At 30.6% G+C, this 26,177-nt stretch overlaps 4 protein-coding genes across 5 annotated transcripts; 3 read left to right on the top strand and 1 right to left on the bottom strand.

The window, feature by feature from the left end:
• Window positions 1–1,043: 1,043 nt before the first annotated feature.
• LOC101501181 (uncharacterized) lies at window positions 1,044–7,499 on the bottom strand. Of its 2 annotated transcripts, none has more exons than XM_012715202.3 (10): window positions 7,211–7,499; window positions 6,334–6,398; window positions 6,158–6,235; window positions 5,417–5,529; window positions 5,243–5,308; window positions 3,897–3,998; window positions 3,209–3,770; window positions 2,228–2,433; window positions 1,888–2,051; window positions 1,044–1,672 (listed from the first exon to the last, which is right to left on the bottom strand). In XM_012715202.3, the coding sequence occupies exons 1-10, from the start codon at window positions 7,360–7,362 to the stop codon at window positions 1,537–1,539; spliced, it is 1,644 nt and encodes a 547-aa protein (XP_012570656.1). In that variant the 5' UTR covers window positions 7,363–7,499; the 3' UTR covers window positions 1,044–1,536. The 2 variants fall into 2 exon arrangements, with proteins under 2 accessions (XP_012570656.1, XP_004498460.1); XM_004498403.4 differs by having other exon boundaries at window positions 6,334–6,413.
• Window positions 7,500–7,596: 97 nt separating this feature from the next.
• On the top strand, window positions 7,597–12,075 carry LOC101500851 (phosphoribosylglycinamide formyltransferase, chloroplastic-like). The gene is made up of 6 exons (XM_004498402.4): window positions 7,597–7,834; window positions 9,028–9,700; window positions 10,456–10,567; window positions 10,781–10,957; window positions 11,049–11,175; window positions 11,385–12,075. Exons 2-6 carry the CDS (start codon window positions 9,304–9,306, stop codon window positions 11,496–11,498), a joined length of 927 nt encoding a protein of 308 aa, XP_004498459.1. The 5' UTR covers window positions 7,597–7,834; window positions 9,028–9,303; the 3' UTR covers window positions 11,499–12,075.
• A 3,218-nt stretch (window positions 12,076–15,293) lies between these two features.
• Window positions 15,294–19,802, top strand: LOC101500536 (amino acid permease 1-like). Its single transcript, XM_004498401.4, has 7 exons — window positions 15,294–15,548; window positions 16,286–16,519; window positions 17,071–17,164; window positions 17,446–17,663; window positions 18,064–18,203; window positions 18,317–18,538; window positions 19,076–19,802. The coding sequence occupies exons 1-7, from the start codon at window positions 15,485–15,487 to the stop codon at window positions 19,496–19,498; spliced, it is 1,395 nt and encodes a 464-aa protein (XP_004498458.1). The 5' UTR covers window positions 15,294–15,484; the 3' UTR covers window positions 19,499–19,802.
• A 2,228-nt stretch (window positions 19,803–22,030) lies between these two features.
• LOC101500226 (amino acid permease 8-like) lies at window positions 22,031–25,324 on the top strand. Its single transcript, XM_004498400.4, has 7 exons — window positions 22,031–22,385; window positions 22,859–23,092; window positions 23,189–23,282; window positions 23,381–23,598; window positions 24,162–24,295; window positions 24,429–24,656; window positions 24,783–25,324. Exons 1-7 carry the CDS (start codon window positions 22,244–22,246, stop codon window positions 25,203–25,205), a joined length of 1,473 nt encoding a protein of 490 aa, XP_004498457.1. The 5' UTR covers window positions 22,031–22,243; the 3' UTR covers window positions 25,206–25,324.
• The last annotated feature ends 853 nt before the right edge of the window (window positions 25,325–26,177 follow it).

Consider the following 26,177-nt stretch of genomic DNA (forward strand, 5'->3'; position numbering starts at 1 on the left):
TAAGTTAAGGAGCGACAAAACAACACAATTGATGACCGAAATTTTAAAGATCAACATCTTCAAAAGTATTGGTGACTTTTCTTTGTATTTACAGTTATGAAACAATGAATTTTTAAGAGATGCATTTATTTACCCTTATTATTATTTAACTAACATCGATTAAATTATTGTGTAGTTATTCGGATCAAGAGGTTTGTTAACTTAGTTAAAGAGTGTCATTCGACAATAGTGGGAACCTGTTCATATACAAATTTTGACCAAAAAAACCATGGCCATTTGTAGGGCTGTTCAGTCCATAAAATCTGATACCTATGCCAATAACTGAGTTTAATTTCAAACTTCAATTTATTTACTTATTTAAACAATGAGGTTGATCCAAACTTAATGAGATTGAATCGTCCATCAATAGTTCAGTTCATATGAATAAAGTTCATATGAATAAAATCACTAGATTGAATTTTAGTTCAAATTTCGACCAATAAAAAATGTTTAGAAACATGTGGGCTAAAGGTGTATTGTTAATACTTAATACTATTCTTAACAGATGAAACGACAAAAAACAATCATATGTAATTTATATTCTTTTAATGTTAGTACTTACTTATTAAACACTTAGTCACTCCTGTCCAGCATCTCTTAAAACTTACTAAATATATGTCTCCAATTACTACATACTCATATTATAACTATAATATATATTTTTTATGAAAATGTATTTGTTGGGCCATTGCGTCAATTAGTGAGAGTGTTTGTAAAAGCCTCTCTCCCTAATAACTACCCGATTCATCACTCACTCCTTAATGAGGTACCGATCTGGAATATATGCTTAATAGTTAAAGAGTCTTCAATTAGAGATGCTCCGATAAAGTTTTATTGCAAAGTTGCATCAACATAATTTCACAGAGATATAACAGGGACTCTTTTAAACTTTAAAAAAAAAAAAAAAAAAAAAAAGAATTTAGAGTTAGAGGATGACTTCTCAGTCTAAAATAGTAAACACTTTAAACCTTGAGATTTAAATGGACATAACTAAAAACAGGATAAAACTATAGGAAGCTATCAGGTAATTTAGCCTTTACTTTTCCTTTTGATGCATTCCAAGAATTCAATGTCGACTCTTGTATGTAATCTCGAGTAACAAAATAATCCATTGAATCATTGTCCATCCAATAACCATGCATAAATCCAGCCTAATCCTTACATTTGAAAGCTAGTCTCAATGAATTGAATTTACTAAAATCGACTTACTAAATATTGTATCAGCATTTATGCTGCACTATGAATATGGATCTTACATTCATAGTGTGGCATTTTATTGCAGGAGTTATAAAAATATTGCATCTTTCATTGCCTTCGTGTGGCATTTTTTACTTTTTGGCAGCTGTATAAAAGGCAAGTAATAATACATATATACCTGTATCATCAGCATTTATACTGCACTATGAAAATGGACTTTCAGATTTCCACTGTAAGTTGGAGAAATGGGTGAGTGTATAAGGATTAAACAAGGGGGCAATTGCAACACGATTGAAGGTTTTAGCGCATTTCATCTGCAACTTGACAGTTACGTATACCCCAAAATGACTTAGGTTTCACTTTTCTGTTTGTGGATGTAAAAAGCCACCCCATATGGGTTTCACAAGTGGCACAGTTAGCAATTGTCCATGCATACCTGCCAAAAGTAAAAGATTAGGTTCTTAACAAAATAAAATAAAATAAGAAACAGTTTGGAATATCCTTGCAAGTTGAGAGACTAAATCTATCAGGGTCCAAGGATCAAACTTGCAATGATTGGATCATCTACCGAATGAATTATAAGCAAAAATGAATTAAATTGATATACTTCCTATACAATGTACCAAGAAATAAAAATGGACAGACACTTACCCCGGAAACCAACTGTATTTTGTAAATGCTGGCCCAGTTAGAGCTAACCCATTTGCCTTGTACAAAGTCGTTACTTCATGCACGTAACCAGTTGCATTTACATATGCACCAACAGGACCCTCACTAGACATCACCAGCATATCACTTCGCTTTGCGATTATAATCTACAGTTTTCAAGTATTACAAAGGGGAAAAAATTAATATCTGCACTTGATGAAAGATGAAAAAGAATAATTATGTTACAAAAGTATGTTGTTAAAATATGAAAATATCTTATAAATCTTGATAATATCCTATGTTAGAAAAACAAAATATTACGAGCATTGGTGACGATGATCACCTGGCAGATTTTACATCGAATTAGATCAATGCTTTCTAGTAGTTCAATTTCCCTTCGCAGTCTATATGGGATCCTATCAATATCCAAAAGCTCCTGCTTTGTAGATTCAGAAACAGGTATTTTACTGGCAATAGAAAATGATAAAACATCAGGCTTCTTAACAAGAGAATCCATGCTTGGTGCACCAACGATTTGCTTCCACATATCTACAGATCACGAACACCACTGTTAGATTTTGGAGAGATTAGCATTTTTAGACAAGTTCATAAAAAAGAGACAAACTCAGACAGAAATTTTGTGTTACACTGCAGTTCAAAAGCTTAAGGGCAAATGGTGAGCTTTGTGTGTTACATTCTAAAGGAAAGCAATTGATATTTCTTAGAATCTCTCTCCAACACTCAAAAGCTCTTAACAGAAAACTATGGCAATGTGCACAACATGTGAGGGCTGAGGCCATCTGGTGAGCTTTGCAGTGTTATCAATTGTGGATGGTAGAAAGCCAAAAGTCTACCATAAAATGCTACAGCGCTGCCATCCTTTACAAGTTGGCCGTGGCGGTTGTCAAAAAATCTGCAACCACAATCTGTCATGGCTGATATTTGACAACATTGGCCTTGATAAAAAAAATAACATCACCACCAAAGAATTCTAATCAATATACTCTGAAAGCTCAAAGGACCCATACTCTATAAATAAGAGCTTCCATTCGTAATATTTGGTCGAGGATAAATATTATCCAGAAACAAATATCATGATATGGACATAAGCATAGATTTGTGAGTATCAATTCGGCAAAACAGTCTCAAGATTCTAACACATAATGAACTCTTAATAATTTTTCATTTAGATTGATTTTTAAATTTTAAAATAGCACTCAGAAAATGAAAACAAGATTAGTGCAGCTAAAAATAGTTATATGTTAATAAATTTTTACACCGAAAAATGGCTGATAAAGAGTTAGAAGCAGCAAGGAAAAACTACCTGCAGCCCGTTGTGCAAGCCAATAGGAGTCAAACATACAATACACCCAACCAGGCATGAATGCTCTTGAAATTCTACGTGAGGGGTAGGGGTCTATATTTTTAGAACACCAATTAAGTCCTCTTGTGGAGGACTGTTTTCCAGAAGAGGAACAGTTCCCAATTCTAGAATCTAGATTTTCCGCATCGTTTTCATGATCAGGTAGCAATGATATTGAAGTGTCTGGGTCATTTAGACTGGATCTAAGTTCCTGATCTGACTCGTATGTGAATCTATCATCACTGCTGCTTGCCGATTCATCAATTAAGTCGTGTTCATAACTGGAACCAATGAGCGATTGATGGATTCTCCTCTCTGCTGATGAAAGTTCCCTCTCAAAGTTCTCTTCTGAATCACTCTCCTCATTTTTGGAACCACGTACTTCAACAGAATACTTCAACGGCAACATGCTTGAGGTGGCACGGTTACGAGGCAGATTACTTAGAGGTGTTAATTTTCCAAAAGCATCTCTTGGAGTTCGCGATGGTATGTCCTCCTCAATAATTTGGATCTCTCCATAAGGCTAAGAAGAACCAAAGAAAAAACGTAAAAAACTGAGACAAAGTAATCAATCAATACTTACATACGTACAAATGTTTGCGAAGATTATTTTTTATAAAAAAAGCAGTAAACATGAAAATATTCTAACCACTCCTTCCACGTCGATCCAACACCGTCTTAAGCGAAATCGCTGCTGTCCACGAGTAACCACATTCAGGGAACCATCCTCTAGGCGCCCATATTGCCGAATCTGTAGACAATCTAGAGATAAGTTCAGCTGTATCAGAGAGGTTTTGCAGAAAAGCATGTGGCAAGTGATAGAACTTCACAGGCATAAATTTTAGGAAAAATATGTCATGCAGAAAAATAATTATTACAAGATGTAATAGATATTTATTTGCATAAGATTCAACGTTCTATGTATTTGACTATAGAACTACAAAAGTGTTATGGTTTAGCAAATATGATAAGTTAATTAAGTCTAGAACAGTCCAATCTAGTAATTAGGTATTTCAAGTTATCAGGATTTGGCTTAAATTCAACCTTGTCCTCAAGGTTGAGAACAGAAACCGTATTTGACATTACTGTAGCTACTATAGAAAAAATAATACCCTCCAATTTAATTCATCTCAAAATATCTTCATGCTCCATCATTTGTATAGACTTCGCTCCTGTAATTTCCATAACAAGTTGCTAATGAGCTACCATGGTCATTAATGGCATTATCTGCAGAATTATTCTTGGTTTATATTGTGATGGGAATAGTTAAAGAATGACTTTGAGCACTCTTATCGCATATACTGGTTCATTCAATAGTAGTTGTAAAACAGTCCCCTTCGGCCTCCCCAGGATCCCATTGTCGGATGCATGATGATAAAACATATCTAATGCACTCCTAATTTTCTGCAACAAGGCGCCGGTTCCCCAACTTTGATTTAGTCTTCTAGCTCTTACTTGTGTGCCCACTCTGTGTTCCCATCTCTAGAGCATTCTCTACTTAACAGGCTTTTTTCATTCAACTGTGGAGCTTTGTTTTGTGCACTCGAAAACAGGGGTTGTCCTCCACACTTCCTCATTTCTATTAGATATTCGGGAATAGGACTACAATCAAACCCATATCACGAAATACCCATTTTCCCCCTCCTTGGTCAGTCCCCAGAACCCCTCCAACGACAACCATATTGATATGAATCTCTATTGAATGCTAATTCTCTCTAGCTCATCGACTAACTATAACTGTCACTAACTAACTTCTTATATTCTATACTAACAAACACCTAATATTTTGGTATGTCCCTTAAGGACTCACTCCTGGCTACAGGCAGGCTGTTATTCAGTATCCCATAATCTAAAAGAAAGAAATAGATTTCATATTTTACAGGTTATATGTTGGAACACGGCAGTTGCCATAAGCATGTATAAATGCAAATGCAAATAATTCTGTTTGAATTTGTTAATTAACAGTAGTATAGTACACCTATTGAGAAGAAATACCTCTGCAGTTGTCCCAATGCTTGCGGATTTCATGCTATGATTTGCAGTATCACTGTAAACTCGAATCTGGAAGGAGTATGGACAAGCTAGTTACGTTCATGTTTTATGAGAAAAAAGACAAGAGATCTACAGCATGACTGAATCACGAGAAGTCATCATAAGGAGTTTACCTACCACACCAATGGTGTAAGGAACGTCAACTCGACTCAAAGATCTCTCAACAGCAGCCACAAAATTGGATTCAATAACTCTCAGGGGAAGAGTAGCCCCAGGAAAGAGTACAACTCCTGAATATTGTAAGGATTAGTATATGTTTTGTCAATAAGCTAATATATGCAGGACACGATGAGGATAAGAATATAAGTTCCACAAGGTGACAATTATCCATTTTTTATGCTAGAAGCAATATATTTGACAATTTTTAAGAACGCGTTGAACAATAATTTATGAGAATACAGTCCAAAATTAAATGCGTAAAAGCACCCAAGAATGTGGCACGGAACGAAAAGGCTTAGGACACCACAAATCCAATCCAAACATCTAAACAAACCAGGGGAAATAATACATAAAAGTAGGAGGCCGGTGGAACAGAAAATAAAAACATAAATGATATCATAAACAACTCAAAAATAGACTACCGTAAAACCTCTTTTGAAATTTAAAAACTTTTTTAGAGGAAAAGTTCAGGCATCTGGCAACGAATTTGACAAATATGTGTAAGCATGACCCTACAAGCAAAATATCTATATGTTTCCCTTCCTGTAATAAAAGAGTTTCCTAGTAATTTTGACACGTCTATAAAAGCAGGACGACAACAATGCAGATCAATAATGCCATCAATTTCATTAAAAACATTGACGAGATATGTAAAAACCAAACCACCATATTCAAATCCACGAAGGATGGTAGAGATACCTTGAAGACAGAAAAGTGGAAGGTTCAATACAGCCCCACCATCCAAGAAAGCTGTCCTGTGGTGTGTGTCTTCAACATCTAGACACACAAGCGATAAAATCAAACAACCCAATTGGAAACCACCATATATTATAGAAATGAGCATTTACAACCGAGTCCAACAAACAGATACCTACCACCCAGATATGAATGTAAGGATGCTACGCAAATATTGTAAGTGAATTCACCCAGGATGCCTGTGCTGTCATAGCCATGACTAACAGAAGACTGTCAGTACCACACACCAAAAATTGAAAACTAAAATTGATCTAATGGGACGATTTTTGTGTTACATTTTAGTTTTTAAGGCCCATAAAACAAATCATCTTCTACTGCACCATATTCTAGAACACTCCATATTTTTCATATTTCAACAAAAAATATTAACACAAACACGAATTAAGCATTGCATTGTATCATTTTGTTATATCAGTGTTGCCAAATAGGGACTATAGTTGTGCTATAGTGTAATGGAATTGTAACAAATTGTTATTGTTATGTGATACACCATTTTAGTCCATGTTTGGTTTCACTTTTGGAGGAGCCAAAATCAATAATGGGGTATAAAATGATTTGAGTATGTTTGGATGCTATCCATAGAATTGATTTTGGTATATTTGGATGCTATCAGTAGAATCGATTTTGCCTCCATAATTGATTCCATCTTGAAGTTAGGATTTGCATCTTCTGAGTTTTAACACTAAAATTTATTGTTCAAGTGTTCAACTAACTTTTTCGTAACCATATCTAAACATAAATCACTTTATGTTCAACATGCTTTTAACTAAAATCAACTCATTCAAAATCAATTTTAGTCACAGTAGCACCAAACACACACTCAGTACAAAATGTGATACCAGAATTTAAACAAACCATGATCTGCAATTGACAAAGTTACATTCTATGAGATAAGGCAAAATGTGGCCTAATTTATGTGTATAATTCATCAGAATCGAAAACAGTGATAGCTATATAAAATCAAATCATAATAACGAAGTGAGAAAGATAAATTACGTAGGATCACGGTGGTTGTTGTTATCGTCGTCGTCGGAAGAATTTTGGAAATCGTCAACCTCTTCGACCTGCAATTCCTCGAGATCGAGCTGGCGAATCTGCTCGATTTGATACATCTCCCTCTCGAGGATTCTTCTGTCGTTTTCTTCCATTTTCCGCAAGTGTTTTAGGGTTTGGTTGTGTTGTGTGCTAAGTAACGAACTCAACTACTCACACTATTGTGAGAGAAGCGCCAATCTCAAACTCTCAATCCAGGGGCCGCCCCAAGAAAAAACAAATTATAAGTAAAATGACTAAAATGCCCATATTAAAACTAAAGAATTACAAGAATACCTAACTCTAATTCAGTTTTCTTTTTCTTCTTCTCTCTTCCATCCAGCCTCTCCCCTTCTCTGTTCTCTTCTCTGATTCCCTCCTTCTTGCTTACAAGTTACAGCCGTCCTCTCTCCCTCTTCCATAATCAGATTCACGAATCAATCACAATAAACGCGCGACCTCTGCGGCGGCCGCCTCTGCCTGACTGCCTCCGTGGCCGTTCCGCCCGTTCGTGGCTCTCGGGCCTGTTCGCTGCAACTCTCCAGATCGCCTCTGCCTGACTGTTTTGTTCGCTGCAACTCTCAAAAGGTTCGAATTTCTATTTTGTTATTGCTGATTTTTGTTAGTTAGTGCTGATTTTTGTTAGGTTTGATTTATGTTAGCATGAAATTTAAAGCTTACATTGTTAGTGTTGAGTTTGAAGCTTTGATTTGGAGTTTGGAGTTTCAATTAGAGTTAGTGCTGATTTTTTTTAGAGTTTTTGTGTTGCACATAAAGGTGTTTGATTTTATGTCAATATAAAATGTTTGAGTTTTTTTGTCGCACATAAGGCGTTTGATTTTATGTCTATATGAAGTATTGAGTTTTTTTGTCGCACATAAGGTGTTTGATTTTATGTCTAAAATTTTTAAATTATTTAATATTTCATTTTGTGTTTATTACAACTTAAATTTTTACTATATAATATTATTTATATATTTAATTTATATATTATATTTTTACGTCGGCCACCTCAAGGTTTTCGGTCAAGTTCCGCCACTGTGCTTAACCTATTTCTTCCAACACAAAAAATGTCTACAACATGAAATTGTAGCTATATTGAAATTCGCCTCTCATATGCACTTTGAAATTGCATTAATCTCAATTTCTATGAAAGATGTGCAAGTAAGTGTATTGCTGTATCTTAATTTTTGGTTATGGTTATATTAAGATTTTTCTTTTATTTTCTTCAACTTTGCCCCATATTTCATGTAGTAGTTATTAGTTAACCACCATGATAACACCCGTAAAAAATTTATGAATCATTAGTACCAACCTGAAATCGCAGGTGCATCAAACATGTATATCGATACAACTATCAAGTCACCACTTTTGGCAGTCCAAACCAAGAGTTGCATGCAATGTTTATGGCTAAATATGAATCTTGCTTCCCCTTTTGATAGACTTGGATTAGTTTTAAATTTGTATGCAAGGTTATGTGATGTGGTACTTAGTCTTATTTTTTTATGTAAGGTTCTGAGATCAGTGATATTTGATTATTAGGAAGCCTGCACTATGATTTTAGGTTTTGACGGCACTAAGATTTGATGTGTTTTTACATTTAATTTTATTTTTATTTGCTCTTATGCAAACATGTCCTATATTCGTACATACATGCATTTGGCATGTGCACATGAGATTTTGAAGCCTTAAAGAAGGATTCTTGTTATTGGTCTAGTTGTACATCTCTTGTGTGGTTGTGTGTTTTAAATGATGAATTTATAATTTTTCTCTCTTAACAGCTACAAATTGATGGGAGTTACTTTGTTATGCATTCTTTGAAAGTTGAGACAACCTTCTTGACTCAAGCATACCTTATTTTTCTCTCTCGAAGAGGATAGTTGTAGGGTAGTTGTTCTGTTCCTTCTGATCCCTTGAACCGCTGCCACTTTACCATTGCCAGTTAAGTTGCTGCCACCATCCCTTGCACTTAAAAAAAACTATTCCTACAACATCAACATTTTCAATAATATTAACGAAACCAAGATTTGTGAATTTTTTAATAAACCAAATTTTCCATGGAAATTCAACATATTCTACCTGGGTTTTCTCCAAAATTATCTTCAGCGCCATCATTTCCAATCTCAAAACAACTTTTCTCTTTGAAATTCCCTTTACTTTCTTCTTCATACCCTTCTATTCAGTCCCAAAATTTTGAGGTTCCGAGTGGAGCCGTTTACCCTATGAGCATTTCACAAAAAGACATATGTTCTAGTTCTAGGAGGAGAGTATCATGTAGCAGTAATACTGCAGATCCAAACAAGGGGCATGAGGTGAGAGCTCAGGTCACAGGGAGAAGGAAAAAGCTGGCTGTGTTTGTGTCTGGCGGAGGATCTAACTTTAGATCAATTCATGAAGCATCTAAAAGGGGGTCACTTCATGGAGACGTTGTTGTATTGGTTACAAACAAAAGCGGTAATGATCCATCTAGCTACGGCTTTACTTCCATTTTTGTGCTTCTGTTTAATAATATAAGTTTTTATGATTTTTCTATGATTATTGAGCTTAGCTACATTCTGATAGTAATAGGCTTACTATCACTAGGACTTATGTTAGAAAGAAGTATATAAATCAAATTAATGTCGGGGCAGAAGTTATGTAATATTAGCAGGAGATTTCTTTTATTATTATTTAATGTTGTGTGTGCAGTAACTGCTATGTAACTGTTGTAGGAAGTTAGAATAATACATATAAGCTGAAAGGGAAAAGGGAGGGAATTCGGTTGTTGTTATGTTGGGTTGGTTGGGAGAGACTAGACTCTCTAATTCCTAAAGGTGGTTATGTTAGTTTCTAGCAGAGCAGTTGTATTTCTCTATGTTTTCATGTTCACAACTATGCATAAAGTTATCTTAGAACATTGTTAATCATAATATTAGTTCTATTCACTATATATCACCCTTCCCTTACCTATTTATACCAATTCTATCACATTCTTGTTTGGCTTCTTGCACCAGTACCTTTCCTATTAGCATATTTTCTAAACTTTTTAATTGATAACACAGTCTCACGACTAAGATGACATGCATGTTTGTAAAAATATTTTTATTATACTTTTATGCAGCTAATTGCATGTTACATGCAATATTGACACTATGTCTTGATTTGTTTTTACTTTGAATCTTGAGATTTTGTTTTTCCTTTCTTTCTTTTTATTTTAATTTTAATACCAGAGTGTGGAGGTGCGGAGTATGCTAGAAATAATGGTATACCAGTTATAATGTTCCCTAAAGCAAAGGATGAATCCGATGGGTTATGTCCAAATGACCTTGTTGATACACTAAGGTTAGATGCTTTTTTATTTCATTTTCTGCTTCTGCATTTAACTTTTAATATTTAATGAATTTGATCTGTGATGGCTTTACTTAAAAGTTGAAATGCAAAGAAAAAATATATCAATTTAGCTATAACTAAATTTGTAAAAGGGATTAAAAGAATGGTGATATGCTATATGGAGATATGGTTTTACTATTAGCTTATGGTATATTTTTTCAACAGGAGATTCGAGGTTGATTTAATTCTTTTAGCTGGATACCTCAAACTTATACCAGTGGAATTGATCCAAGCTTTTGAAAGATCTATAATAAACATTCATCCATCACTTCTTCCAGCTTTTGGAGGAAAGGGCCACTATGGTATGAAGGTACATAAAGCAGTAATTGCTTTTGGTGCAAGGTACACAACTCTCAAAATAAGTATGCTGGTTCTACGAAACACTTTTACACTTTTTTCTTGCTACTTATCTTTGCATTATTTTCTGTGTTAGATTTTCAGGTCCCACAGTTCATTTTGTGGATGAACACTATGACACAGGGCGTATTCTTGCCCAGCGTGTTGTCCCTGTGCTTGCTAATGATACTGCTGAAGAGTTGGCTGCAAGGGTTCTAAGAGAGGTAATGGAAGTTTATATCATCAATCAACTCCCGAAAATTGGGGCATTTTAAACCATTGAACAAGTTCAATCCGGAATGGAATTTGATTTATATATTTGTCATAAGACGCATTCATGCGCCACAGGATTTATGCATAAAAAGGCTAATAATTAGTTTTTTGACAAGATGAATACCAAATATTAATTGTTTGTTTTGATTTCCAAATCTAGGAGCACCAATTATATGTTGAGGTGGTAGAGGCTTTATGTGAAGATCGTTTAGTTTGGAGGAAAGATGGTGTTCCTCTCATCCGAAGCAAAGAAAATCCTGATGAGTTTTGTTGATTTATCACTTACATGGTCATAAATTCACTTTTAATCTTTTAACTACACAATTATAGATTATAATATACTTATATTCTACTCGAGTAACCATGTGGCTTCCCCATCTAAGAATATCATAAGTTGGAAACCACAAATTTTCCTCCCAACCTGTTCAATGCAGACTTATGTTAATTTGCATCTTGAAGGATCTTAGGTCTTCGCTACATTGTGGTATATTCCACAAGTGGCAAATGTTGTAATTTGCATTGTGATAAGGGCTATTGACATGAAATGCGATTTATCGCAAATAAAGTGAGTAAGTCTCTCCATGGAGTAGCAATCTTGGTCCCCCTTCACATGTGGATTCTCATATTGCACAAGTATTGGTCCTCAGAGAAAGTGAATTTCCATGGAGTAGCAGTCTTGATTCCCTCCACTTGTGCATTATCATTTCACATAAGTGTAGTGTGGGCGGTGACTTTTGACTTTATGTGTATGGTCTATTGTTGTCTTTGATTTTATTTTTATTTTTATTTTTTACAGAAGTCTTTGATTATTCTTGTATGGTTATGGTTATGATATGTTTTTGCCTGCTGCATTTTCTGTCATTATTTTATCATTCATTCGTTCATCGTGCATTTTATCATTCCTAGCAAATATGTGAAGGGACCCGAATCGTCTGTTGTAAAGATACCATGCTGTTACTCGCAACAAGTAATCTCGTGTATTGATTTGATATCAGATACTTCAAATGACATGGTCGGTACATCAACTGAAAACATTATCAACCATTGATTAGAAATATGTAATTACATGACAATTTTACAGTATCGATGCCATCTCCAGTGATATCTAACATTGATTTTGAGAGTAGTTTTTTTTTTTAAAATATGAAAGTGAGAATACTAAATCTTGAGCATATAACGCGAATGATCAGCATTGATATTTATTTTTTTTTTTGTAAAATTTGGAAAGAATTTGATACTTTATCAAATAAATTAGTTTGATGTATATTATTTTTTTTTTAAATATATAAGTAAATGTTGATTATAAAAAGACCTAATTACTTTAAGTTTGATACACGTGATAAATAGATTCATTAAATTTCTTTAAATGTTGATTGTCGTTGTATCATATCAGAATATACTAGTAGTGTAGACTTACTCATCTCACTCTAACCTAATGCAAGGGTAAGTATGTATTCAAGATTTTTGTTTTTTGAAATTTCACAGGGCATTAGCGTAATTATAATTATTATTGTTGTTTAGAAAGAAAGAACAACACATGATTGACACATTTCCTCCGTAAGTGATGTTTGTTCTCTAATAAAAGAAAATTCTATTATTGGTGTTCTTGTGACATGTTTATCAAAATGAGTGATGTTAAATGGTACGAAGGTTTTTTTTTAAAGAAATGCAAGAATGCCGTTTTTATTTTTATTTATTTTTATTTTCATTTATGTTTCGTACAAACCAACATTATCAAAATAGATAAACAATGAAGAAACAGAATTAGAAGAAAAATACATCAGCTTATAAATGTCTTATTTGGATTGTATATATTTCTTAAAGAAGATAATAACTGTGAAAATTTTAATAATAAAATGAATTTCATTCAATAAAATATTATTATTAATAGTAATTGTTAGTCAAGTAGTCAGATGAGTTAATAAATAAGTGTAAATTGATAGAAAAAAGTAAATAATACTTTATCACTTTATCGGTAAATAATATACACGTGCAATTATACAAGTTCAACTTTTAAGTTAAAGACTTATCTAGTAAAACAAAATTTATTTACTCTAAGTTAATATTGTAATAAAACACTTAATATAAGTTACAATTCAAAATCTAAGTTGAGACTTATCTAGTAGAAAAGATTTATTTACTTTAAAATGTTGCAAATGAGACCCTCAATATTAAACAGAAAAAGCGACAGTTAACCGATATCAATTTCTTACATTTGAGAAATCATGTTATTACATAGTACATTATATATTACTTAATTTTGACCGTAAATTTAAGATTGATTGACTCATATTAAATAGCAAAGTAAAAAAATTAATACTCAGAGGTACTTGACCAAGATTTTAATATTTATATAAAAATAAAAAAATCATTTTGATTTCTTAAATATGTGATGGACAGCCACTATAGTCTTGAGTGGATCAAATTTAAACACATCATCACACTGCTATTTTGTTAGTAATTTTATAAATTAAATTAACTAATAAAAGACACATTTGAGAACTAAATTAATTAATAAAGTCATATTCGAGCACCAAAATAATTAATAAAATATACCCTTAACTATATTTTTATATAAAATTGCTTAATAATTAACTTATCACATGACAATATAATAATTGATTATATATAATTTAAAGGAACTTAATAATTAACCTAGTCCATGTGCATATTAAATGCTTTGAATTTTATCACACATTAACTGCGTGGAATTTAAATGAATTTTCTATGCAGTCTCAAATATAAACAAAAGTAAGTCGATTTCAAATATAAATAAAAATAACTTAAATACTTTTGATATATATTATCTAAAATAAGACTAAATACATACTTTTTTTTTTTGCCTTATTTTTATTTATATTTAAAATCCAAGAAAATAATTTACATTGTGCTATTTGCTTTTGATTAAGACATCACATTACTCAAGCATGCTAGAAGTAGAATTATGATAGCACCACATTAATGTATGATACTAGAATTATGATAACGGATTACTCATGAGGCATTTATACATTTTGAATTCTGGACCATCCATGTTTGTATACATTAAATATATACAAATATCCTCCTTATTTTAAGGTTCATGAATCATGGTTTTGTTTAGACCGGTAATAATCAAACTAGGGGTGTTTGTGAGGGCATTCGATAAAATGATATGCTCCATCTATTCCAAAATATTTTATATATAAAAAAACTAATATATTTGACAAATTTATCAAAAAAATTAACTTTTTTATATTTTAGAAAAGAAAAATATTAGTAATTAACTATGTTAAAATTTTTAGATCAGTTTTTTAATTTATTCACTATTTCAATTTTTAGTTCAAACCAATTGAACTATTCAACATCCGTTAATATATTTTATTTAAAGAGATCATATATAAATAAACTCTATTTATATCTAAGTTTGATTCAGATGTTAAAAAAAAAAAATTAATCTTTTGACATTTAAATTTAACATCTAATTTAGAGAACAAATTAAATAATTAACACAATTTAAATATATAATTAATTATATTCAATGAATGATTAATTAAATTCAACAGTGTAACAGTTCATTAATTCAATGAACACAAATTTACATCATTATTTGAATACAATTTAAATAATTAATAAATATACATAAATTTGGACATCTTATAATCATAATTGATGACCTTCAAAATTGAAATTAGTTGTATTCAAAAAATGATTAATAATTACGACACCCGTTATATTTTAAACATAATCAATCACATACGAAATCGAAATTAGTTGTATTAAAAAAATATCAATAAAATTACAAAGAAATTTGATGTCACATTTATACATCAAAATAGCAGAACTCTAATATTAAAAAAAACTTGTCAGCAAACTATTTTATTTCTCTATCTAAGCGTATGTTTTCATCAGTAAAAACTAGAACTTCAACTCCACCGTAAAATCACTAATTACAACACATATTATATAGTTATGTCCATTTCTGTTGTTATATATTGTGGGTGAAAAGAATAATAATAATCTTAGAAACGTGAGATTAAATTATTTTATAATATTAAAGAGTATATGATGAGGATTAATCTCATAATCTATCTACCACTCTCTGTCTTTTCTCCTTTCTGCTCCTATCTATCTTTTGGCCCTCACACACTTGCACAGTATCGAAGAAGATAGGCACTTCCCCAAATAAACCGGACAAGTCAACAATCTAAAGTTGAGAGAGAGAGAGAGAGAGAGAGAGAGAGAGTTGATATTAATAGGTGAGTAAAGGGAATCTCAACAATGAGCATCTCCCAACCTCTTATGGCACTCCAATCTGACGACGATGGGAGGCTCTCAAGAACAGGTTCTCTCTCTCTAGTTATCTTCCTTTGCATCTCAGATTCTTTTCTTCAAGTTTTTTATTCCCAACTTTACCCGCATCGTATATATACATATTCATCTTATATTCAATTAATTAATTAGGATATTCTTTATTTTTTTTTTTGACTTTTTGTCGCTATACTGCAGTATTAACTATCAAGTATTTATTGGTTGTGTAAATTGAATAATTCAGATCCTGCTTACTTTTTTGCCACTATGAAGTATGAATAGTTTTGAGCTTTTTTTTACTGCAAAAAGTGGCCAAAACTTTTGGCCTAAAACTGAACCAAGAAATGATGATATAAAAAATTGAACACTGACGGAATGCGACTTTGATGTATAATAAGTTACATGTCTCTATACAAACTCATTAATAAAAATTGGATGAATTTATTGGACTCTTTTTTTATTTAGTTCTCTGAGTTCAGAATCTTATAAATAAGAGAAATAGATTCAATGAAATTTTTTATTCTTAGATGAGTCTACTAACTTCATCTCAATTGGTAGAGATCTTTAAATAAACAGAAAAGTTATTTTGACATCAAACATGATGTTGGACACCGTATTTGAATACAATTGTTATTTCTATATTCATTTTTTTCTGTATTTTTCTATGGTGTTTGCATACGATGTCTTGATTTTGATGTTAAAATATCAGTGCTCTAAACAAAGGTGAATATGCCGATGAATAGAATATTAATTATCTGGTGTTTATTGCAGGGAATGTTTGGACTGCTACAACACACATAATAACAGTGGTGGTTGGGGCAGGGGTGTTAGCTCTAGCATGGGCCATGGCCCAATTAGGATGGATAGCCGGTATAGCGAGTATATTGATCTTTTCATCGATCTCAATTTTCACTTACAGTCTTGTATCCGATTGCTATAGGTTTCCAGATCCAATCAATGGCAAGAGAAATTATACTTACATGCAAGCTGTCAAGGCCTACTTAGGTACTTTTCTACTTTTGCATAATAATCTAATAAGGAGTATGCATTCGAAAAAATCACCAAACTCTGTGCGTTCAAATGTATGCTTATGGATAATTTATGACGTTCGAATGTGCACTTCTGAAAATATTATGAGTTTTTTTAGTAACAAAGACAAAGTGGAAGGAGGTATATAATTATTCTAGCTGAAAATTGTGGATAATTGCAACTGTAATTGTGGTCTCATGTTTTAAATACCTTTATGTTAAGGCTGCAATCGCTGTCGTGGTCCTTTAACATCGATTATAACAAAGAAGAAAAATAAAATGTAACAATGATTTATGAAAGAGTTGATGGTTTAGATCACAATAAACTATGTATACATAATAACAAATTAAGAAATGATCAAAATTTACTATTGTTTTTCCATTAACATTCACAGTTTCAAACGATTCACTATTGTTTTTTTTTTCAAATTGTACATATGGGTATTTTTTTGTTGTTGGCATAATACATACGGGTACATTTTTGACCTATTTCAATTTACTTAGTTTTACATTTCTACTTGATAATAGGTGGAACAATGCATGTGATTTGTGGATTGATTCTGTATGGAAAGCTTGCTGGTATCACAGTGGGCTACACAATAACCTCATCCACAAGCTTGGCGTACGTTATTATTACATTAAAAAAATCACTTGTGATTATATACAACTTTTAGATCTATTACAATATGAAAGTATATATTAGATATTCAAATGTACTTTTTTATGGTTAAATTAAGTTGTAGGTATGTCATTATTTACAAACTTGTATTATGTTCTTTACCTTGTTTTAAAACTCTAGGAGGAACTTTTAAAATATAAAAAAAATATCTCAAATACAAATTAATTTGTGCCTTTACTTTGTCCTATTTTTATTGGTTTATAATTAAGAATGTAATATGACAGAGCAATAAAGAAAGCTGTCTGCGTCCATAGAAAAGGACATGAAGCTGATTGCAGGAGTTCTTATAATCCCTACATGATCGGTTTTGGAACATTGCAGATTTTTTTGTCTCAAATTCCAAACTTTCACAAATTGACATGGCTTTCAACAGTTGCTGCTATCACCTCATTTGGTTATGTATTCATTGCTGTTGGTCTTTGTCTCTCAGTCATTATCTCTGGTACTTTTCACCATTAATTTATCTAAAAGAATTTATTATCAATTCCTTAGATAATAATGTAGTTTTTTTGCTCAATTTTATCCTCGTTGCATACTTTTGAAAATTGGATTTTGTACAGTTGACTTTGTGGTGCAATTGATTGTAGTGTGTTTGATCAAGAGAGAAAATTTGATCCAACAGTCTATAATCGGTTGAACCATAGAACCAACTGTAGAGGATTGAGGTTCTACTTTTGAAATTTTTTTACATCTGGTTTTATGGTGCAGCTGGCTGTAGATGATTAGATTAAGAGAGAGAATTTGATCTAACAACCTACGGCCGACTGCATCATAAAGTCAACTGTAGAGGATCTGGGTTCATCATTTTATATCTAACTACAGAGGCATTTGGCTAAGAACAGGAAAAGGGGCATCAACGAGCATAACTGGAACCAAAATAGGGCCAGAACTGTCTGCTGAAGATAAAGTGTGGAGGGTTTTCAGTTCAATGGGAAACATAGCACTTGCTTGCACATATGCTACCGTTATTTACGACATAATGGTAATGATCACTATTTTAAGAAATTATTTAGAAGCAGATAAAGAGATATATCAATAAATTGCAACATTCAAATATTACCCTTGAATTTGATTATGCCATACTTTTTTGTTTAGGACACATTAAAGTCACACCCACCAGAAAATAAACAAATGAAAAAGGCCAACGTGATAGGGGTCTCAACAATGACAATGATATTCCTACTATGTAGTTGTCTTGGCTATGCTGCTTTTGGTGATCACACACCAGGAAACATTTTTGCTGGATTTTATGAGCCCTTCTGGTTGGTTGCCTTAGGAGACACATTCATCGTAATCCACATGATTGGAGCATATCAGGTTTGATCATTACTATTTCAATTTAATAATTGAGTTTTATAATTGAATATATGTAGTTTAAACATGTTTCACATATACACCCTAATTAATTTCTCTATCTTTATTTTTGTCACAATAAGACTGTAAAATTTTATTTGATATATTGGGAAAATATGTTTACAATGTTAGTGTATGGTTATTAAACTTAGCTGTTATTGACAAGTGAAAGGTTTAACACAATATCTATCATTTTGTCATATCATCATATCTCTTCAAATTTTTTGATTATATCATTACAAAATAATAAAATATGAGCAAATTTTGTGTATGTTGTTGTATAACATGAGAAAAGGGAGTGTACACTGTCAGTGTAAAATTGAATAATTGATTTTATCATCTCATTTCATGATTATAATTTTTATCAATCAATAACTATATAATCTGTTATCTGCCAGTGTAAAACTGTTTACGCTGACAATGCATAGTCATTAAATCCATATAACATTTTGTTTAGACTTTAATGTTTAATATATGTGATAACTTAATACTTTATTACAGGTGATGGGTCAACCATTCTTTCGTGTTGTTGAAATGGGTGCTAACATCATGTGGCCTGATTCAAATTTCATAAACAAGGAATATCCAATTAGTGTGTGTGGTATAACAATCAATTTGAATTTTTTTAGGCTAATTTGGAGGACAATATTCGTGATAATTGCAACAATTCTTGCCATGGCAATGCCATTTTTCAATGAGGTTCTTTCTTTGCTAGGAGCAATAGGGTTTGGTCCTTTAGTTGTCTTCTTCCCTATACAAATGCACATTGCTCAAAAGCAGATAAGAACTTTGTCAATGAAGTGGTGTGTGCTCCAATTTTTGAATTGTCTCTGTTTCATCGTTTCATTAGCCGCCATAGTTGCTTCAATTCATGAAATTAGCAAGGATCTCCATAAATACCAGATTTTTAAATATAAACAATAGCACCCTTTTTTGTTTTTGTTTTAATTCTCATTTTCAGAAGAATAGGGCCCTGGTAATCTACACTTCGGCTGAGAGGTAAGTAATGCCTAGTCAAAAATTCTTTCAGTCAAGATTCGAATTTGAGAATAACACATTTGTAACAAGGAAATAAATGGAAAAAAAAAATTACCTTGACTTTTTTTTTCTTATAGTGAAATTACTAAGCACTAGTAAGTAGTAAATGTGGTGAGCAAGATGAAAGTGAATAAGTGATTGATGTAAATTATCAATTATATCTATGTATAATGACTTGTTGGGTACTCAATTAGTGTGTTGCTAGTAAATTTGATTTTCAAGTAGAATGTTTACCTTCTTAAGAATAACAATGTTATGATGGGGAAGAAACTGCGTAAATAACTTGTGACTATATATTCTTTTTTTAGAATATTTTGACAATTGAATTGGATTTTGTGTTGTATGACTATATTTTGAAGATTGAATGGATGAAATTGAGGCCCTATACAATGATGTGTTTAGGTTACTGTGTTTTGATTTTCAACTCTTTTGTATCAAAGAGTCTCTAGGAGTTTATGAATAATTGTTGTCATTATGGTTGTGATTTGAGTAGGTTCTTCAAAATGATATTATATGCTAAATTCTATAGCTATGTTGAGAAGAGTATAAACTTGCGTAAGTGTCTTATTCAATCGCCAACTCTTACTTATTGTACACCATTGTCCCATTCTCATTTTAAATGTAATGTTTGAATATTAATTGTGTTAATTTCAAATTTCAATAATAATAAAATAAATTTTATTTATTAAAATATATTTATTAATTGTAGTTAGTGAAGAAAGTTAAAGAATTAAGATACAATAAATAAGAATATATTAATAAATAAAATAATTAATATTGTATTGATATAATAGAATAAAAAAATTTAAGAAAAAAAAATGACACACAAAACATCTAAAAATGATAGAAGTATTATTTATTTGTTCAACTACTAGAAAAACATCATTGTCAAATGGGGGGTTTTACATAGAAATTTCAACATAGTTTAGACACATCTTCCAAAGATTTCGTTCACAAAATTAAGGTAAAATCTTTTGCACTATGAAGTTTTTAGATACCTAACTGAGTTGGTTGGGTGAGAATAATCACCTTGTAATGAGTTTGTCTGGTCATTTATGAAGTTATTTAGATATTATTTCTTTTATTATAACTTTCATTTTTCTGAATTTGTATACATTATTAGCCCATTGCATTCAATTGCTTTAACTTCTTCTCATCTCTTGAAATTTCATTATATCTATATGTCTCTCCTTTATTTTCCTATTCTTCTCAAGTGTTATTCTATGTTTCCAAATTATAATTCTCATCAACAGTAATCCAAATGGCATTTTCTTTGGCAAGCGAACATGCCAACAGTAAAATAGAAAGAATTATAGAGTAAAAAATTATTGATAACAAATTTAATATTTTATTAAAAACTAGTTAGTTTCATCTTTAGATCAGGTCCATGGTCCATATTAAAGACACAGTCAATTAAATTTATTATTTTTACACAATTTATTCTTTATATTTTTACTTTACATTTTATTTATGTTTTATTTAGTTTAGTAGCTCGCAAAAAACTCAATTTTATACTTAATACTCTCTAAAGAAGTTAAGAAAGCCACACAAAATAACTTGAGGACCAAAATTTCTATGTTTGTAATGTAAGAGACCAAAATAAAATGAATAAAACTCAAAAAATTAAAGTGAAATTTAAAAATAACTCGAATCAAAAGTGTAATTTAACCTATTATTTTCTTTTTAAAATATTATTAATTATGAGAAAAAGATTATACATAATATATTGATTAATTTTACACTATCAGTTAATGAAAACGTCTGTTTAAAAAAATTTAAAAATAATTTTTGCAGTATTTTATTTCTTTATTATAATTTTTTTTAATTTTTTTTAAAAATAAAGCTCCAAATGAAAAATTGATTTAAATAATTAATCTCAAAATATGATTTTAAATATTTTATCTATTTTTTATAATTTTTTTTAATAACGAAATTTCAATAACTGATTAAAATGAAAAACTATTTTGAGAAGCTATTAATAAAAATTACTTTTGAAAGATATCTTAAAAAAAAAAAGATGATTTTTATCATGTTACAATCTTTAATAATGAATATATAAGTTATTGAAAATCAAAATTACTTTTTTTAATTAGTAATAAATAAATTTAAAAAACTTCTACCATTTTTACATAAATTTTTATAAAAATCATTTTTAAAATTATAAAATAAAAATCACTTTTTTTATAATCTTAAACAACCGGACCAATATGAGTCATTAATATAGTTATACTATACTTCTATTAATCATTAACCTTATAATTAAAGTTCATAAGTTACCGATTGTACCTATTATTATTATTATTTACAACCAAAAAGATTAAAAGTATACGTTTGGTATAAATGATTTGTATGTCGATATTCCATAATATATTTATGACTAATATTTTTTTCACGACACAAAATTAATTTAGTAAAAAATATACAAAATTAACGTTGATTAAAAATCTAAAACACTCCCTTTAACTAACTGAGATAGACAATGTCAAACAATGCTAGAAATATGGTATGACGTGCCCGAATTAAACGAAAAAAAGTCCTTAATTCGTTACAATGATTTGAAATTTTAACTATTGAGTCATAAGAATACGCGTGGATTTATTTACTATATGCTCCTAACTAGATCTGAAAATCATGTTCGTTAGTTTGAAGAGCAAAAACATGGATGATAATGATGAAACGCAAATTGATAAGCAGAAGGAGGTTGAAATGGGAGCAATTAATATTGCAAATGATGGTGCACTTGTAGATGATGATGGCAAACCAAAACGAACAGGTATATATATACATCAAATTATAGTGATAACGTGATTTTACTAAAATCGTCTATTCAAACATGCACATGATTTAGTTTGAATTTGCATCTTTTATCCCTTTATGAATCACCAAATCAAAATGAGTTATGTTCTCAATTTTGGAAAGCCTATATACACTACCATTTAGCCTGCTTCATTTTTATATATTGAATATCTCAATGGTTAATAAACTTTAATTAAGAATGAATCATCCGAGTAAATTCTGATTGAAATAATCCGTATCTAGACTTTAATTACTTATTTTATGGTTGAATTCTATATTATCATTGACTCTTCCCTTAAAAATCAAATGATTAAAAAAAAATTATTTTATACTCGTATAGATATTTCTATGAAGACGTGACAAATACTTATATCATTAGATAAACCCAAAAAAATTATTCACAAGTCAATCTAAACCAGAACACGACCTTGATTTCGTATTAAACTACAGGTACAACATGGACGGCAAGTGCGCATATCATAACGGCAGTGATTGGTGCTGGTGTGCTGACTTTACCATGGGTGATGGCTCAATTGGGATGGATCCTTGGTGTTTTATACATAATAATCATAGCTCTTGTCACACTTTACACTTCAAATCTTCTAGCTGATTGTTACAGAACACCAGACCCTGTCACTGGCAAAAGGAATCACACTTACATGGAGGCTGTTAAAACAATTTTAGGTACCAAATTTTATATCATGCATGCAATATGAATTATAATTAATTATTGTGCATATATATTTATATTTACATTTATTTTTGTTCAACACTTATTAGGTGGTAGAATGCATTTGATATGTGGAATTGTTCAATATGTTAATCTTAGTGGAGCTGCAATTGGATACACAATAACTACATCTGTAAGCGTGGTGTAAGTTTTATTGTGTTCTTTTTATTTATTTACTAAATTAATATGAAATATGCATTATTTCAACTTGATTAATTACAAAATGTTGTACTATATTTCAGGTCAATCAGAAAACTTAATTGCTTCCACAAAAGGGGAACTGATGCTCCATGTCATTATTCTAATAATCCATACATGATTGGCCTGGGAATTGTTGAAGTATTTTTGTCCCAAATACCCAATTTTCACAACTTGTCTTGGCTCTCAATAGTAGCTGCAGTCATGTCTTTTGGTTATGCATTTATTGGTATTGGTCTTTCTCTTGCTACCATCATCCAAGGTTAATTTTCTCTCTTTTCTTACTCATTTATGAGTTCTTTATAAATTTAAGCATATGATAAACGCACGAATAGGTCTTTATTGTTATATTTTATTATCCTTTTTTAAAAAATATCTTCAAATAATAATTTTTTAAATATTTTTCGTCGACAATACAATTTTGGTATTTGTTTTTAGATCAATTCATGTATATGATTTAATTTTTTGAATGACTTGTTACATTTATGTTGAGAACATTATAAGAATCTATTCAACAAAAATTTAAATTTTTTTAAAAAGAGATAAATTAAATATGAATTTTTTAACTTTTGACACTTATAAATTTATATTTAATTCAATTTTTATTAAAAATTCTAAATTTTTGTAGGATAAATTAATATAATGTTCTAAATATGTAAAAAAATTAAAAAATAAAAATAAAAAAATATAATATATTTATAGGAACTAAAAATTTATTCAACTCTATAATTTATTTATTTAATTTTCATGATAACTAGCAGCTAAAATTGAATTTGCTAATGGTTAGGAGGATCAATAAAATTTGGGGAAAAATAATTGAAACAGGGAAAGGAAAGAGTACCTCTTTAATAGGAGGAACCAAGGAGCAAAATTCAGGAGACAGAGTGTGGAATATGCTCATTGCATTGGGAAATGTTGCACTTGCTAGCAGCTATTCTCAAATTGCTATAGATATTCAGGTACGAAACAAACTTATATAATTAAGGTCTTTTTAGTGTCCATATAACACTAATTTTCATTGCATTCTCTTTAAAATGGAGAATATATTTTGTTTCATTGAAATAATGATTTGATGTGTGATGTGAAAACTAGGATTCATTAAAGTCATCACCACCAGAAAATAAAGTGATGAAGATGGCAAACAAAGTAGGAATATTTGCAATGACAATAATCTTCCTCTTATGTGCTTGCTCTGGCTATGCTGCATTTGGTTCAAACACTCCAGGAAGCATTCTAATGGGCTCTGGCTTTAAAGAGCCTTTTTGGCTTCTTGATTTAGCTAATTTCTTCCTTATTGTTCATTTGGTTGGAGCATATCAGGTTTCACACTATTCCTTTCAATTCTCTCTATTATTTAAAAGCATGATTATATTTTTTCTTTGCTAATAATATCTTCAATTGTGTTTATCTTAATTTAATGGAAAAGTAACCATTGTGCATATGCAGGTAATTGTCCAACCTATTTTTAGTGTGGTTGAAATGTTGGTTGGTCAAAGGTGGTCAGAATCAAGTTTCATTAATAAAGAGTACATAATGAGCATTGGAAAAATGAAGTTGAATTTCAATTTATTTAGGCTAATTTGGAGGACAATATTTGTGACAATAGTGACTGTTTTGGGAATGGCAATGCCATTTTTCAATGAAATGCTTGCACTTCTTGGAGCTATGGGATATTGGCCATTAACAATATATTTTCCAGTTCAAATGTATATTACCAAACAAAAGCTTAGGAGACCAACAATCAAATGGTTTGGACTTCAAGCATTGAACTTTATTTTTATGTTAGTGTCATTAGCTGCAGCATGTGCAGCCATTCGTGGGTTGCATGAAGCGTTTCATAAATACAAGCCCTTTATGTATAGAGTATAGTTTAAGTTTTTAGATAAGCTTTTATTTAAGCTCGTACAATCTCCCAAGTTTAAATGTTCAATACTAGATTATTACATTACTAGGAGAAGTCAAATTTAGAATTATTTGTTTTTTTTTTATATCTCATTCTACGGGTTTTTTATTATAATATCTTTTTTTTTTTTTTTAATACCAATCTACCTCACTTTGAAATGAATATACCAATCTGCCCTACTTTTTTGCCCCAGATGCAAGTCGCTGGGGCTGCGACCTCTTGAAACACATGGTCTGCGACCTCTTGAAACACATGGTCTGCGACCTCTTGAAACACATGGTCTGCGACCTCTTGAAACACATGGTCGCATCCTGGGGATGCGACCTCCCACTTGGGAATTTTTTTTTTTTTTTTTGAATTTTTGGTGGATAAAATAATATATTTATTATATTTAATAATAATAATGGGTATATTAATAATTAGTATAATAATAATAATAATAATTTTAATAATAATAATAAAAAGAAAATTCTATTAATAAAATAAAAATACTTTTATTATTTAATAAAATAAAAATACTTTTATTTTAATATTATATATTCTTTTATTGTTGAATTTTGTTATTTATTATTAGATATATTATATTTATTATTATTAAATATTTTAAAAATAATTATAACATTAAAAAATACAAATTATTGTTATAAATAATTAAAATAATTAATTTAATATTATTATATAACTTTTAATAATTATTATAATAAAAAAACAATAATAATAATAAAAAGAAAATTCTATTAATACAATAAAATAAAAATACATTAAATTAAAAGAAATATACATTAAAAAAAAAGAAAAAAATACTACAAATAAAAAATTTACATCAGAGAAAATTAATTATTGTCATCTAAATGACCTCTAGTTCCACATCTACGCGGTCGTCGAACTCGTCTAGCTCTCTGAACAACTTGAGGTTGTTGTGGTTGATCCTCGTTGTA

The sequence above is a fragment of the Cicer arietinum genome, chromosome 4 (assembly GCF_000331145.2).
Source record: "Cicer arietinum cultivar CDC Frontier isolate Library 1 chromosome 4, Cicar.CDCFrontier_v2.0, whole genome shotgun sequence".
Classification (NCBI taxonomy): Eukaryota; Viridiplantae; Streptophyta; class Magnoliopsida; order Fabales; family Fabaceae; genus Cicer; species Cicer arietinum.

Excerpts from the sequence above, each read along its gene's own strand:
- LOC101501181 (XM_004498403.4), bottom strand. The coding sequence starts at position 7,362 with ATGGAAGAAAACGACAGAAGAATCCTCGAGAGGGAGATGTATCAAATC. Across the intron at positions 6,414-7,210 it reads AACAACCACCGTGATCCTAC|TCATGGCTATGACAGCACAG; the intron begins GTAATTTATCTT and ends GTCTTCTGTTAG. Across the intron at positions 6,236-6,333 it reads CTTACATTCATATCTGGGTG|ATGTTGAAGACACACACCAC; the intron begins GTAGGTATCTGT and ends TTGTGTGTCTAG.
- LOC101500851 (XM_004498402.4), top strand. The coding sequence starts at position 9,304 with ATGGAAATTCAACATATTCTACCTGGGTTTTCTCCAAAATTATCTTCA. Across the intron at positions 9,701-10,455 it reads ATTGGTTACAAACAAAAGCG|AGTGTGGAGGTGCGGAGTAT; the intron begins GTAATGATCCAT and ends TTTTAATACCAG. Across the intron at positions 10,958-11,048 it reads GTAATTGCTTTTGGTGCAAG|ATTTTCAGGTCCCACAGTTC; the intron begins GTACACAACTCT and ends TTTCTGTGTTAG.
- LOC101500536 (XM_004498401.4), top strand. The coding sequence starts at position 15,485 with ATGAGCATCTCCCAACCTCTTATGGCACTCCAATCTGACGACGATGGG. Across the intron at positions 15,549-16,285 it reads TGGGAGGCTCTCAAGAACAG|GGAATGTTTGGACTGCTACA; the intron begins GTTCTCTCTCTC and ends TGTTTATTGCAG. Across the intron at positions 18,539-19,075 it reads ACATGATTGGAGCATATCAG|GTGATGGGTCAACCATTCTT; the intron begins GTTTGATCATTA and ends ACTTTATTACAG.
- LOC101500226 (XM_004498400.4), top strand. The coding sequence starts at position 22,244 with ATGTTCGTTAGTTTGAAGAGCAAAAACATGGATGATAATGATGAAACG. Across the intron at positions 22,386-22,858 it reads TGGCAAACCAAAACGAACAG|GTACAACATGGACGGCAAGT; the intron begins GTATATATATAC and ends ATTAAACTACAG. Across the intron at positions 24,657-24,782 it reads ATTTGGTTGGAGCATATCAG|GTAATTGTCCAACCTATTTT; the intron begins GTTTCACACTAT and ends GTGCATATGCAG.